The sequence below is a fragment of the Rattus norvegicus genome, chromosome 12 (genome assembly GCF_021556685.1).
Source record: "Rattus norvegicus strain SHRSP/BbbUtx chromosome 12, alternate assembly SHRSP_T2T, whole genome shotgun sequence".
Taxonomy (NCBI): Eukaryota; Metazoa; Chordata; class Mammalia; order Rodentia; family Muridae; genus Rattus; species Rattus norvegicus.
Genome location: NC_141545.1, coordinates 6,985,640 through 7,002,243, shown reverse-complemented (window position 1 = coordinate 7,002,243; position 16,604 = coordinate 6,985,640). Strand labels below are relative to the sequence as shown.

Here is a 16,604-nt window from a genome sequence, read left to right as displayed (position 1 = left end):
GGAGAGCATTGGTAGTATTTTGAATTGTTGGTTTGGTTTATATTCATTATACTTAAGCCTTGGTTGCAGTGTCCATGGGTGAGCCCACATTTGTCCTCTGGCTCAAATATACTACCCTTCTATTAGACTCTATTTTAGGAAGAATACAAAGTTACTTTGCTACCTCTCCAAGTCTGTTACTATGAATGTTCTTATTTTAAAATTTTATTATTTTTGTTTCCAATGTGTATGAATATTTGTGTGCATGCGTGCGTGTGTGTACAGTGCCCAAAGAAGTCAAAAGAGGGTGTAGGATCCCCTGAGATTATAGTTACAGGTGGTTGCAAGCTGCCATGTGTGTCCTTGGAGTCAAACCCCATTCTTCTGTGGTAGCAGCCAGTGCTCTTAACTGGGGAGCCATTTCTCCAGCCCTGCAAATCTATCCTTTGTATGTGAATCTAGTCAGTATTTGGACAAGCATGTTAGCCAAGACTCCTCTCATAGTGACTATATGTACAAAGGGATATGTCCCTGAATGCTAGGAGTGGCATTGAGTTACAGTCCTGTGGAGCAAGGTGTGTTCATGGGTAGACCTCTGTTTAGAAGTAACTCTATCCTTACGTCGTCTGTGGGTCTGTTGTTTTCTGTATTGTTCCTGAGACTTTGGAACAAATGACAAAAGCCGTAAGAGTCCTTCGTAACTCTGAATTACCTGACATTCAAATTGAACTATGTAAGGGTTTAAGAGGCTTAAAAACACACTTATATCACCTGTAGATTACATCTATCATGAATTTGTGAGGCATTTCAGTCATCTTTTAATTACTATCTTTTAATTTTAATTACCACATGAAACAATGTATTGTCATGACATTTTCATACTTAGAGACACCGTTGGGTTTGGTTTAAAGTCCCTACTCCTCCTCCTGCTTTGCTGGTCCCTTTCCCCTCCCAAATGGTCTCCTGCTTAAATGTCATACATGTACGCATACACATTATTTATTAATTTAAATCTAGGTTTCTCCTCGGAGAAAAATACAATACTTTGAACTGACGTTAGTATCAGTGCGCCATGTTCTTAGAACATAGGCTAACACAAGTCCATACTGTGTCTGTATCTGATGGAGAAAAAGGTGTGTCTCAGTCACTGTTCTTTTGCCAGGAAAGGATATCATGACCAGGTCACCTCTTGTAAAAGAAAAGATTTAACTGGGGACTTGCTCTAAGATTCCTAATGTTAATCCATTATCATTACCATGGCAGGAGCATGGTGGCACTCAATGCTCTGGAGCAGTAGCTAAAAGCTACCTCCTGATCCACAGGCAGTAGGAGAGAAGCTGGGTCTCTAATGGGCTTCTGAAACCTCAAAGTCCACCCCTGGCTTCCCACTTTCCCCAACAAGGTCACGCTTCCTAATCCTTGTAATCCTTTCCAAGAGTTCTGGTGCGAAACATCCAAGTAGGCGTGTGGAAGCCATTCTTACTCAAACCAGCACAGGTTCCATTGGCCCATGCATTGCCACCTCTTCAGGTAAAGCTTGGGCTCCTCCATCCCAGGTCAAGCTAGTTCAACTGTCACAACTCATTTATAAATTCCTTCTGCAAGGGAGTATTAACCAACAACAGCCTCTGCCCACCCCAAATCCCAGTACTTAGGAAATGGCTTCCCTTGGCTGCCTCCTTTTCCTCAAGGAACACAGAGGCGACTAAAGCAGCCATTGAAAACATTGGCAGCTTCATTTCTCAACTCCTGCTCTTCTGCTCTGGCCTGAGTGGTGTGTATTTAGAAAATCATCCACAGAGCCAACACCACCCTCCCAAAGCTACCAAAGGGACACTGGAAACCCTTCGGTAAATATTTCGTTTCCATTCGAAACCTGTGCCAAAGGAAAAGGAAACACATACGCAGGGCATCAAGATGTTATGTGTAGCCAGGTAATACAATTATTCCTCAGTCGTACAAACATTTCCTTGGGGTTAATTGAAACAAAAACTGGTTTTATTTGATCCAGGTGTTGCAGTAGGAGAGAAGGGTATCACAGGTCTTAAGGAAGGAGCCAGGGGATGTTCGGTGAGTCGAGTTCCACCATGCAGCCCTATAAAGAATGGAAGCACTCAAAAACATGGAGGTCGCTTGGCATTCCTTTCTCCTAAAAATATCCGGGCTCTTTCTTTCATTCGTGTGGCAAGGTTTTCACGACTGTCGTGAAAGTGTCTGGTGTCTTCAGAGTCACAGAGCTGTGGAAAAGTTGAGGTAAACTGATCAGAGCTAGGATAACCTCTTCCAAGTATAGACATGAACAATATCCCAAAAACAGCTAAAAGAGGAGTTCGAGTCCCTAAGTACAGGCATACGTTCATATATTTATAGGTGAGCTTCAAGGACTTGAGAGACGACTCAGCAGTTAAGAGCAATGGCTGCTCGTGCAGAGGACCCAGGTTTGGTTCCCAGCACCAGTATGGCAGCTTGCAACCATCCGTATCTGTAGTTCCCAGGGGTCTGATTCCGCTTGAAACACCTGTGTTCAAAAGCACGCGCGCGCGCGCACACACACACATACATACATACACACACACATTTACACACACACATGCACACTTACACATAAATAAAAATAAACATTTTAAATGCTTTTTAAAGCGCGTAGGATGAAAGACTGGCTCTTAGGAAGCAAGAAAGCACCAACCCAGCATTTACAACTGGGTAGGAGCTGTCAAAGCCGCTCCAGTACACAGTTTAGACCTCCTGCTAGGGAGCCAGCATGTAGTCAGCTCCTGTAGGTTCTTCTTCACCTTTCTAGAAAAAGATAGAGAAGATGACTAGAGGGAAAGACAGTCTCCAAACTCAGGCGGAGGATTAGTAGAGCCCTGTCATCATGGTGGGTTAATATTCAGGGCCCTTTAGCCGACCCCTGCAAATTCTGGTTTTTTGAACTGTATCAGCCCCTGTCTCCCTACTGGGCTTTCCTTTGCTTCCCGGACTCCATCTCGAAGACAGGCTTGAGAATCGGTGGTAATTGGTATGCTCACGACTTCAAAAGGCTGAGGATGTTCACACTCGTGTGACTACTTGAAGCCTTCCTGGGAAATACCACAAGGGCCTGAGAGGAACAGTCTGACCAGAAAGAAAGAGGAGAATAAATACCTCTGCTGCCCAATGGAAACCATGAGTCAGCATGATCTGGTCAGAAGTCATTTGGCTGCACAAGTGACGTATCTCCTGCTCTCCCCCTCCCTCTCCCCCTCTCCTCCCTCTATCCCTTCCCCTCCTCTCCCCCTGCCCCCTTCCTCCTCCTCCTCCTCTTCTTCCTCTCTCTCTCTCTCTCTCTCTCTCTCTCGGCACTGATCAGAGTGGGGAGACTGTACAATTTTAATCTCATTAGATACTATTAGGAATTATGGGTGTAGAGAGTGGTGTTTATATTCTCGTTCGGCTGCATCGGGACTTTGGGGAGCTTTGTGGTACAAATGGGACCTTTAACATTCCCTGAATTCACACAAGCTGGTGCAGTAGGCAAGGACGTGAATTTGGGAGAAGAAATAGTTACAGCTGTATTCACTCCTGCGCCACACCAGCAAGCCCTCAACTGCAGTTTCCGGTTGAGATAAAGGTTCCTGGTGTCTCCTGTGTGCTTCACGTAGGGAATGACAGCTAGCGGCACACGTTAGCTCTCTCGCAGGAGACGGTGCCGCTTCAGCAAATCTCTGACACCGTGGTGGAGTAAGACAATGGAAGTCTTATCCCTTGCTCCTTTTTTGTCCCGGTGGCTGATTTGCAGTGGCTCTGACCCCTTTGTCGTCATTCCGAGACCTAGACTGTAGTGACAACCCTACCTAGGGTTGCAGACTCGTGATACAGGGACCAGAAAGGGAAAATGGCGGGACAAGGCGACAACCCCTGAGGTTTGTTTTGGTTTTACTTAGAGTTCATTCCTGCTGCTGATTACTGGGGGAAGTGGGTCTTATGGCTAAGCTAACATCAGAGGAGAGCCACATGGCTACTGGAAACTGTTGGCTACTGGAAGCCTAAAAGGGAAACTGATATTTATGTGTATGCTTTAGATATATATTTGATTGTTTACTTAAAGGAAATAATACAGAAAGTACCTATAAAATACTTAATTCATAAATGTACGTATATTACAGATGTCATTACTATATGATGTGCGTCATATACACATGCACATGATTTTCTCAATGTGGATGAAGAAGAATAATTTAAAACAGCCCTATTTCTTAAAATATACTCACCCACCTTTTACTCTGGTAGAATTTATTTTAGTGAGCAGATTTGCTACTAATCTAGCTTGCAGATGGCATTTCAAAGCCAGGGAATGCTGCTAGCATTCGGAGGAAAGGGCTAAGCAGGGTGTGGCGGTGCACACCCACTCCCGGGAGGCAGAGGCAGGCGGGTCTCCGTGCACTTGAAACCAGGTCTACAAACCGAGCTCCAGGACAGTCAAAGCCGCTACACAGAGAAACCCTGCCTGGAGATGGGGGATGGGGAGGTGGAGAGGCTGGGAAGATAAGTTAAATGTGCTGCCTACTCTTACAGAGAACCTGGGTTCAGTTCCCAGCACCCTTAGGGCACCTCACAACGGCACACAGCAGCCCCAGAGGATCCAACGCCCTCTTCTGACTTCTGTGAAAACTGCATTCATGAGAAAAACACTCACACACAAGCACACATATATTATAAAAATAAAATAAATCCTCAAAGCAAAGAATGGGTGACGGAATATTATATCAGCAAGTGACCGTAGCTTTGGAGAGAGAAAGACACTCGCTCAGAGCCAGGGTCTGTTCTGACGGACTGGAATTAGGTGCCATCGAATAGCATGTGTCTCTGAACTCCCAGGTTTCACCCTCCTAGGGTCACTACCTTGCTGACAGAAGTGTGTTTGTTATGAACCAAGAAAGGGTTACTTAGAACTATGGTAGATAAAACAGGTGTTTATAAATTGACTTGACGCTCTGAAAAATGTAATGATTGGTGATCTTAAGTTTGCCCTAGATAACCTGTATTTTAGCTTGCCTTCATTACTTAGAATATCATATAAAGAAAATATTATACTGAAAAACACACTTGCTACACACACACACACATACACACACATACACACCCACACATACACACACACAAATACACACCCACACATACACAAACACACACACATACACACACATACACACCCACACATACACACACACATACACACACACACACACACACACACACACGAATCATTCAGGTATTAAAAACATCAAAACAAACTTAATACAGATTCACAAAAGTGCAGAAAAAATAAAATAATGGATCCTGACATCAGGCGAACTTGAGGGTGGAGAAAACTGTAATATGGTGCCTATACCTGTAATTTAGTTTATAAAGTCCTCCTGGGAGACGGATCTGGGGAAGCAGGAGCTCTGTGTAATCTTAACGAGCACTTTGTTCACGACCATACAGAGATGAGACGGATAGCCCGGCATTAACTCGGACAGAACCCGCCTCATATCTGACCAAAGAAATAAGCACTTAATAAGCAGGAGCCTTCGCTCGAGAAGTTCTCTGTAAAGGCGGAGGCGTGATTTAAGTAATGTATCTGTCATGAGCCTAACTCGTTGGTATGAATTGTCCTAAACTATGAGCCTGTTGAGATCTTAACACCTTCCAGATACCATAATCCTGGTAATTGGATAATTGTATTTAAGGAGACATAGCACGGTAACTGAGCCATCCCTCACGGCTACTAAGATCTTTACAAACATGATGCACAGTATGCTTGCCCGTTCACTGTGAGGAAAAAGCCAGCGGTCCCCAAACCCACCTCCCTGAATCACTCTTGTCAAGGGGTTTCATGAACAATTAGGAAGTAGCTGCTTCCCACTGGAGCCAGCCGGTCTGTGAAGTTTGCAGGAGATTTGTAAGGACAGTGGACATGTATATGCCAGTAATAAAACTCCAGTAGTAAAGCCCTCAGTAGAGGAGCCCTGGTTCCTTCTCGACAGCCAGTTTCCTGATAATCCATTCTAATGTGGCCCTGGTTTGAATTGTTGGTTATTTAGAAAGACGACGTAAGGCCTTTGGGATAGCTGGAGAAGACTGTGTGTTACATACAGCACATTCCCTTGAATGTACTTAGAACACTTAGCTCAGCTTAGCTGTTTCGATGGGAGCACCAGTTTAAAAAACACAGTAAGTCTGTAACGTGATAGGAACTCTGCAAACTCGTGCAGCAAACCCTTGGAGCTCAATAAAGCTCTTGCCTTGACTGGGGTCATCCTGAGTCTGGTACTGCCGACAGTTTGCACCTACGTCGCCAAGTAGTATCTCCTTTAAGCAACATTGTGTAAGTCTCCTCCACCTCCCTAGAGGTTCAGCTTTCTCCACTGTCAGTTAGCACCAGGAAGGACTTACTAAAGTGTTTTCTCTTGGCTACACTGGTCGTTATAGCCCACAGCAAAATACAACTTGGTGGTATTCCAATATCACATATTTAAGAAATCGTTCCCAACAAAGTAAGTTTCATGTTTTTATAAATAACATCATTATCTGGGAACATACTCACAGTGTATAATTATGCTTGTGAGTAGCAGTCAAGCTAAGATATTATGATGTCACTACTCAGGTGGATAGCATACATTAAATTATGTGTTGGTGATGGGACAAGACTTAAGTCTACTTTGATTGTACCTTTTGGGTTTTCTTTGATAATGTTTTTAAAACTGAAAATGTACAATTATTTTTTTTAAATTATACTATTCTATAAAAACATATCACCAGTCAGGTGTTTGTGTCTAGGGTGCCCTCGTTCTCATACCCATAGGAACATACAGCTTTCCAGCACTGTTGAGATCGTCCCCACTCCGAGAGGTCCCCATGTCCCCACCCCAACTAGGCCTGTCTCTGAACAGATTCCCTGACTCACTCTAAGCCAGAAGCTTAGGTGAGGAGTCACTTGGAGCACAGCAAAACCGGCACCCAGTGAGGATAAAAACAACTGAGCCAGAGCCCCTGACTCCCTGTCAACGCACAGACAGGTCACACAGGAGAGGACCCAGCCCCAAACAGATGCCGACTGAACTTTCTGCAGGAGCCAATCAGAAGCCTGCTTGCTTTCTGTTACTAAATGAAAAGCTGAAAGGCAAAGTTGTTTCCAGCCCCCAAATGCAGTTGACATGAAACCGTAGGGTTCGTTGGTCCACACTGTGAGAGGAGGAGGCTTTTCAGGAACACGGGTGATGTGTGGTTTGGGAGTCAGGGTGGTCGGTCTCCCTTAAACCAACCAGAAGAGGTTCCTCACATAGAAAAGAGGTTCCGCTATTAGAACTGGACAGTGTTGACTCATCCTCTATCCCTAGTGCCCCAGCTGTGTTCTCTGTCCTTTATCCACTTGGGAGCCGGCTCTGTTATCTGATGCAGAAGCTTACGTCTGTTGGGTTCATGTATGCACAGGGCTTTGGGCAGCCTTCAAAAGAACATTGCACAAACTTAGGTAACCGCTGTAGAGTTAACTGACATTATTACCTGGAACATTCACAAAACCGATATGGGAGGAGCTGGGAATAGGGCTCCATTGGGAAAACACTCGCCGTGCATATTTGACCTCAGTGGTGCACACCAGCACAGAGACCGTGGAGGTGGAAAGGTCCCCAGGGCTGGCTGGCCAGGTAGTCTAGCTGAATGTTGAGTTCTTGATTCAGAGAGAGAGTCAGACATTGTCTCAAGCAACCAGGCAGACGAGCATAAAGAAAGGTCAACCTTAGACCTCCACATTCTCACACTTGTGTGTGGGCGTCTGCACACGCACGCATATGAGCACACATGCGCACACAGCTCCTCACTTAATTCTGTAAAAGTCCTGTCATGATACCTAGCCAAATGTATCACATTCTCCCCAGCAAAGGACAATAATCCCTTTGGTTTCTCTTCCCATTACTTCAGGTACTTGAGGTCTACTTCATAGACCATTGAACAACAACATCAAAAATAAACGAAATAATTCAGGAGTCCCAGAGGGCCCACTGTATCACCCTGGGGGTGGGAACCGCCTTTCTATCCCACGTGGGCACACCGTATGTGTTACCTGTCTGATAATCCCTTGGAAGCCATCTTAGTTATTGAATCAAAATCGTGGCATAATCTGGGTTTAGACTACAACCTGGATTTCAGCATCCATTGGGACTCTTGGTTCATGGGTTCCACCCCCATGGCATGTGTTCCTTTTTTTTTTTTCATCAAGAGAGTTGCAATGAGTTGATGCGTTCCTGGAGCGGCTACAAGGGCAGGTGAGGGTGTCAAAAGGGAACAAACAGAACAGTCAGATGTGATTTTAATGGCGCTGAATGCTTTTATACCATTTCTATACACTGATGGTTACGCATTAACACATAAATGTCCATGGCTTTCCTCACTGAGTATCATTTAAATCCTGTTAGATAGAGCCTTGTGAAATGACGCTGGCACTGTGACTTCCTTCTAATTTCCCTGTGTTTGGGCCACTGCAAGGGCCCTGCAGAAGCAGCATTTGTCTGAGAGGCATTAGAGGGGACTGTGGGTGAGCCAGAGACATTGTAAGACCCCTCTCCAATTCAGCTCAACAGTCAAAGTGAAATTTCATGGTGGGAATTAGACAAGATGGTCTTGTGGCTGGTTGGTGGGTTTGTTTGGCTCTTTGACTGCGATCAAGACTGTAGGCCACCAGCCATCACCCCCTTCCATTTTCTTCGTTTTCTTCGCATTTTCTTTGCCTGCCAGGCTGCCCGATACTGCAGCTTTTTTGTCCTTTAGATGGATACAGTCCCTATTGTTACATAATGACCATTGTCTCTTGATACATTCTAACTCTCCCTACTATTAGGGTAGAAATCTCGGCTCCCGGCCGGAAAAACCACAACAGGCCAACGTGGTTCCATGTGGAAAGGTTTAAGGGGAGAAGAGGAGTAGAAGAGGAGAGGAGTAAAGGCCGGCCATGTGGAGGGAAGTGGGGAGGGGAATGGGGAGAGAAGGGACAAAGGGGAAGAGGGAAAGAGCAAGAGAGCAAGAGAAGAGGATGAAGAGGGGGCAAACAGCCATTTTATAGTGAGTTAGGCATAGCTGACTGTTGCCAGGTAAATGTGGGGCGGAGCATACCTGGCTGTTGCCAGGTAACTGTGGGGGTGGAGCTTAGACGGAATACCAACACCTACTCTTCCGGTTTCCACTTACCTAACATATTAGTAACTTATCTCATAATAGTGACAAAATTCCTGAAAGAATAAATTTTAGGAAGGACCTGCTTTGCCTCACAGTTTGAGGGGAGCTGGCTTGGCATGGTGGGGAAAGGCCTGCTCATATCTGGACATTCTGGGGAGCACAGAGATCAGTAGAAAAGAGACTGACCTATAACCCTAGTGCCAACCCCCACTCCCCAACCCCCAGTGATCCACCCCCTGCAGCTAGGTCTCACCTCCTAAGGTTCTACCACCTTCCAAAACACTGCCACCACGTGGGGACCAAGGGTTCATGATCCCTTAAGGCACGTTTCCCGTCCAACCATAATGCATAGTATCGCTTTCCATCCTTCCATTTTAAACCCTATGTGCCCTTAAACCCGAACAAGTCCTCTGATAGGAAAGTATCTTACTGAATCTTCCTGGAGAACGAAAAGGGAGGGCGTGTGATAGACCTCTAGACCAACAGAAAGGCATTTGCGTATGAATAGCGAGGTCTAAAAGAGCCTCTGGCAGTGGCTTGGTGAGTGGCATTTTCTAATTTGCTATTATTTACTCCCAGCAAAATGAGTATGAAACCTAAAAACCTCGTCCTAAGAGCATGGTTTATTTGAATGGCTGACGTAGACAGGTTTTAGCTAAGGTTTGATTATTTGTGTCTGGGCTATGAACGGTATTTCAATTCATTATCAGTGTTCCTACTGGGGGAAAGGACGCAGTTTGGAGAGACTTGGGTGCAGTCACTCTGCCTCCCCTCCACCCATCCCTGTACCTGGCCATAGTTCTCAGTCCCAGCAGATTTTCTAGACAGATCCCGAGAGCTGTAGTTTCTCCCATATCTTGCTGTCATTTAATTCCAGGGGTTTAATGTGTTTCCCTGGAGTCCCATTTCCCTCCGAACTCCCGTATGCTGAAAAGTCCCTGACTTTTTGGGAGGTCTCTCTGGGTCTTCATTCCCTGATTCTCTGGGACTTATTTTTGCTGAAGGCTAGGTTTTAATCACAGTACAAACAAAAGTAAGACAGAAAAATGCACAGAATCGATGTGATCCACTAGAAAAGGCAGGATTCTTTGATTCCTTACCCACTCGTATAACTGAGCTTAAAGCAAGTCTGGAAATCTGTGTTCTGATTCCGGCCCTCTGTTTCATACCGAAGTAGGCAGCAGGTCTGCAGCGTGAAACTGGAGCCAGTGGTCCACAATGGTCAATCCACACAATCCACGATGGTCAGAATTAGCAGAAACTCCTCAACTCAGACAAAATCCAGAACTTGAAAGTTTCCCATCCCCGGGGTGGCAGCAGATAAGGATTACTGAAGGAAGGAAGCACATCTTTAGGGGCTAAGGTCTAGCCTTTGGTTTGTTCTTAATGTAAATTGAATAGCTTTATTGTGTCAAACGTGATGAGCTTTGACTGTGAGAGGGCCCAGTCCCAGGCCTGAGGCCCATGCTAGTACAGATGGTTTTTGTGCAGAGGACTCAAGAAAAGTCTTCACCACAAGTTCTGACTGACAAGGAAAACAAGCGGAAATGCATTGACCCGGCAGCCCAGTAGCCTAGGAGAGCTTTGGTTGGGACATTTCTCTAGGCTTCTTACTTCTATTTGGAGAATCTGAACTTTTGACAGATGAACTTCTCTTCCCTGGGCTGATGTTTATCTAAGAGCGTGGCGGTTGAGAAATAATCCAGAACTCACAAGGTCAGAGCATGGCCTGGTTTACACACTGTCCCTCCACCCATCTCACCCCACAGATTTCCTCAGGGAGGCGACTAGGTGGGTTGCTAGTGGATCCACCCCACAAATGCTCCCCCAAACGACCCACCACAATGGGTGTGGCCCTCTCCTTCTGGCAGCTCCATGGGCCTCTGGCCTCAGGATCCTCTTCCCTCTGCACTCAGTCTGAAATCATTCCAAGCTGCTTGCCCAACGAGCATCTTCATGCAGCGTACTGGGAATTAAAACTGCCAGTGAGGCTGGATTTTTGTAATGCCTTCGTTTGTGAGAAAATAGACTACCCTGTTGTGTTTTCTGATCCTGAATGAAAGAGTAAAGTAAGGTTGAATAAATAATCTAGGGCTTATCTTGGAAAGTTTTAAAGGGCCCATTAAAAAGAGGATTATAGTTGCTATAGTAAGCCGTTCTTCTCCTCTCTGGTCACCTAGTTTCTTGGTGCATAAAGACAGTATTTTTCCCTGTGGGACACTCGGCCTTTGTGCTCTGCCCCGGAAAGTTGGTTATCATCCATGAACTATGGCACCACAGAAATGACCTGAGCACACAGAGACTGAGTGCTTCGAGCGGCCTGCACCTTCTCTGCATCCTCCCTTCTGAGTAGGCTGACTGACGTTCACAAGGCTACCTGGGAGCAGTGCTGCCTCATCATGGCTCGCACAAAGCACACCAGCGGAACCGAGGTCTGGACGTCAGACTCACGATGCTCTTCTTCTTGTCCTTTTTAGAAATCGAGGCGAAGGAAGCATGTGACTGGCTGCGAGCTGCCGGGTTCCCACAGTACGCTCAGCTGTATGAAGGTATGTGAGCATTTCCCTCCGCTCTTTACGGAGAGAGCCAACCACTTAGACCCCGCCTGCTTACTGGGTCTTCACTCTGACTGCTGTGGACGCGCGTCCTTCCCCCTCAGCCTCGGCAATTCTAAACTTGTTCTGACGCAATTGGAAACCAGTTCCCCGCACCCACCATCGCCACCTCACTTACTGCTTCCCCCTGGAGATTCCTGTCTTCATTTTCTTCCCAGTGTCTGCCGAGACTCGCTTTCCAGAACTTTCTGCCTGTTCTTTCCCGTTTTGTCATTGTGCTCGGTTTTCCTGAGATTGAAATGAATTCATCGTTAATAAATTTCCTAGAAGTCTCAAAACTAGTTGTTTTGGGATAACCCTTAGTTCTGCTTGTTTTACAGGAAAAGATGTTATGGGTCTTTTCAGTTTTGGGTGATTGGCTTTTTTTTCTTCTAACATCATACTTCTGGTCCTTGATTCTTTAGTAAATAGCTAATAACTATTCACTGTCTTAGTCACTTTTCTACTGGGGTAATGAAATATGGTGTCCAAGGCAACTTACAGAAAAAAAGTTTATTTTGGGACTTGAAGTTTCTGAGTGTCTGCGACCATCATGGCAGGACACACAGCAGCCGCAGTCATGGTGCTGGATCAGTAGCTGAGAGCTTACGTCCAATTCTAACCAAGAAGCAGAAGGGAGGAAATACGGGGAATTGCATGGGCTTTTGAAATCTCAACCCTCCCCCACTGACACCCCTCTCCCAACAAGGCCACACCTCCTAATTGTTCCCAAAACTGTTCAACCAACTAGGGACCAGATACTCAAACATAAAGAGCCAGTGGGAGCCATTCTCATTTAACTACCATGTTTGTTTAACTATATCTTACGCTGTCCAAAATTGTGATTAAATCGTGACTGTTTTGCGGATCATCCTTACACACCACAAAGCAATCAGGCCCCAGGAGTGAGCAAATGACACACTTGAGATCCTCCATGAGGAGTTTAAGCTAGTAGTGGTTATCACAAAGTTGTGGATGAGACACACACAGAGGAGGATCCAAGGGCGTACAGTTATTAGAGCCATCACTGCCACAGGCCCAAAAACAAGAGCCTCACACACACCCCTGGAGGGAGCACACAGATGGCCGCAGGAAGAACCAAGGGATGTGTCCTTGCACTTCAGCCATGGCTCTCCTTTGACCAAACACAAAAGGAGCCCGAGGGCATGAGTTCCTTTGGATGCCATCCACCTTCACGGTGGGCCTCAAAGCATAAGGCAAAGTACAAGATGGTGGGGTGGGTCTGAGGGCTCAAATGACATCGGTCCCGAGCACAAGAAAGCACAGCAACCGCTCTAACTAGTGGCACAGACATTGTGTTGTGTGCACGTAGGAAAGAGACAACAAAATCAGTCCTACTTGTAGATGACTCCTGTCCTTTCCCCAGACGTCTCCAGTTTATAGTAAAATCCAAAAGTTTAGTGTTTTTCTATTTTGTTCACTTAAATTCTGTAAGGTCAAAGGAGGGTTAATGTTGGGATGTAGTTTGAAGCTTAGACTCTCTGACAAAAGTTTTCAGAGGGTCATATATAACCTTTTAGACAAGGAAGGAAGGAAGGAAGGAAGGAAAAAAGGAAAAAAGGAAAAAAGGATTGATTGCTATAGTTTAAATCTAAACAACCCCCAACCCCTATTCTCCACCAGCAATTTACTCATTAGGAAGGGAAAACCCAGGATGTTAAGTGATCTTGGTCCTAGTTAGGGTTCTGTTCTTGTGACAAACACCATGACCCAAATAAGAAGGAAGAATTTGTTTCAGCGTACAGCTCTTAGGCCACACTCCATCACTGAGGGAAGGCAGGGCAGGAACCTGGAGGCAGGAGCTGATCCAGAGGCCATGGAGGGGGGCTGCTTACTGGCTTGCTCAGCCTGCTTTCTTACAGAACCCAGGACCACCAGCCCAGGGATGGCTCCACCCACAGTGAGTGGGATCCTCCCACATCGATCATTAGTCAAGATAATACCCCACATATTTGTCTGCAGGCCAATACAATGGAGGAACTTCCTCAATTAAGATGTCCCCTTCCTAAACATGTCTCAGTTTGTGTCGAGGCAAAAGAAAAACAACAGGCTACTCGCTGTCCTTACATGGATGGGTAAAAAGTAAAAAAAAAAAAAAAAAAAAAAGAAGAAGAATCCAGCCTTTTTGATTCTTGATGAATCATATATACACATATATATACATACATATGTATGTGTATATATATATGTATATATGTATATGTATGTGTGTACGTATATGTATATATGTATGTATATATATGTGTATATATATGAATATATATAATGCTATAGCTACTATGAGATTTAATGTGAGCAGTCCACAAGTATCTAAGCTATGCTGTAGCTCAGAAACATGTACATGTCACATGTTTAATCCACATATATTACATAAATATGATGAGACCAGAGCTTGCTTTGTGACTGCTACTATTCAGAAACCAATATTCAGTAAATATTCACACTTCCGCTGTAAAGTAGCCATGATGATTGTGATACCCACTTTACAGTCGTGGGAAAGTTACTTTGCCCTGAGCAACACAGCCAAGAAGTAATGTGTGCTTAAAACCCTGGGCTCCTGTACCTTTGCTTCTCACTGTGGTGTACAGTCACTCGCCAGGAGGGTGAGGTGTGGTTCACTGGGGCCCATGAGGGATTAGGTCACTTCAAAATACTTTGAGTTCATACACTTGACTGGATTCTTTTATATAAAGACAAGTGGTTGTGTCTTCAAATTGGAATGTCTATGGCCAAGTAAATGTGTCAGTAAACTGGCATGTTTAAACTTTTACTGTGTAGCCCATGCTCTGTGTCCCTAGAATGGGGGTAGTGTCTGCTTCCCGCTCAGAGGAGGATTTAGAAATGTCAGCTTCATCATAGTTGGGAAGTACAAAACAGAAAGAGTGGCAGTCATTAGAAAGTCAATAGGGAAGTGTGGACCGACATTAAAGCTGACCATGGGCCAGTATGTTGAGTGAAAGCAAAATGTTTTCCTATGAAAAAGAGGCACCTAAAATGAAAACTGTATTCTGGATATTGGCAGTTACCACCCGAGTTGGCATGAGTTCTCTTTTGGGAAACAGTCATGGGGTTGGAATTTCTTCTTTTGTGGCATCAATTTGGGGACTTCAGGATGTCTAAAATTTTGCTACACAAAGAAGGAAGGGAGGAAGAGAGGAAGGAAGGAAGGAAGAAAGGAAAGAAGGAAGGAAAAGAAAAACAGATCTGAGACTATTAAACTTGGGCTATTTTTGGAAATGTCCATTTTGAAGGGAAAAAATGGTTTGCCAAACTGAGGATTCTGTGACGTCGCCTGTCTGGGACCTGTCCTGTGGTGAAGGACGTAGAAGCTGCTCTTCATGTCCTCGTGAGGAATGTCAGATAAGGATGGACATGAAGGGCCCTTGGCGTGCGGTCCTGCCCGAGGTTTAGTGCTTGTTTTCATACTTAAGCTACACACTCAGGAACATTTTCTGTGATTAAAAATAACACTGCATGCTATTTTTAAATGCCATCAGCAATAACAATACGCAGCAACTGTGATTTAAGATTTAAGAATGGTGATTTGTGCAGAACTTGGTGGCCTGAGTTCATTGGCCAGCGAAAGGCATAAGCCTCTGTCTCCTCCTTTCTCTCTTAGATTCGCAGTTTCCCATCAACATTGCGGCTGTCAAAAAAGACCATGATTTTCTTGAAAGGGACCTTGTAGAACCTCTTTGCAGGTAAGCCAGATGAGTGAAGTAACTTTGTTTTTTTTGTTTTTGTTTTTCTTCTTTCTTTCCTTGGTCTGTCTCCATTTGGGCCACATGAAGTTGAAGGTTGAAGTTTACAATTGAGCATATATGCAGTGTGGTCACATTGTATCCTGCAGACGCTCCTGTTTTTACAGAGTTTAAATCTTTATGGGGGGGAGGGGAGGGATGCCAGACATTACATTAAGGAAAAGAGTGGAAGAGGAGGAGGGAAGAAGAGACGGGAGGGGAGAGGAGAGAGAAAACAGGAGGGTGGGGTATTTCAGAATATTGTTAAATGGCATTTTTAAAAGGCTAGTTAAGGGGGTTGGGGATTTAGCTCAGTGGTAGAGCGCTTGCCTAGGAAGCGCAAGGCCCTGGGTTCGGTCCCCAGCTCCAGGGGCGGGGGTGGGGGGGGGAGGCTAGTTAAGGATTAGGGCAGTGAGGTGCTGGAAGGATTATTCAGGATGGTCAGCCATCTCAAGCGTCGTCAGGGTAACGCCTGAGACATCCTTTGAGGATGCTCAACTTGACCTCAGTTTTTTTTTTACATATATAAAGTCAAGTGGTTATATCTTCAAATCAGAATACGTAAGGCCAAGGAAATACGTCACCAGACTGACACATTTAAACGTTTATTGTGTAGCAAATCTTTTAAAGAGGCAGAGATGTATATGTGCAGAGCTCTGTCAGAGGAGTTGGAGAAGCCCAAGTGAAGCAATGTGGCATGAACAGACGAACGAGTCAGAAACTACTGAACTCCGTTCAGCTCGTAAGTGTAAAGGTCCAGTGGAGTCTTTAAGAAAATCAGGTTCTACGCAAAAGGTCAGTTGTGTCTGTAGAACTTTGCAGTTCCATGGCTGACACTCTTTTCCAGAGGTCGGAGCTGGGGTAGGTGTCAGCCAGGGCAGGACTCTTCAGTCTTCCGGCCACATAGAGAGGACTTGGAGATCCCATACTGATAACCTCAGTCCACTGCTCTTCCTTATATGTCCTGCGTTCGGCAAACTTGACTGTTTAATGATGAGCATAGAGATACCAAGGCATGCCAGAATGTCGTAAATAATCTTAGCTTTGCCGGATCCCCGACGTCTGCTTTTCTGTT

General features: G+C 45.1%; 1 protein-coding gene across 26 annotated transcripts in view; it reads left to right on the top strand.

The window, feature by feature from the left end:
• Positions 1-16,604, top strand: part of Stard13 (StAR-related lipid transfer domain containing 13) — a 396,493-nt gene that overhangs the window by 323,791 nt on the left and 56,098 nt on the right. For all 26 annotated transcript variants that reach the window (XM_087579091.1, XM_087579089.1, XM_087579097.1 and 23 more), the window contains 2 exon segments: positions 11,652-11,723; positions 15,409-15,490. In XM_087579091.1, coding sequence (XP_087435217.1) covers positions 11,652-11,723; positions 15,409-15,490 — 154 coding nt within the window.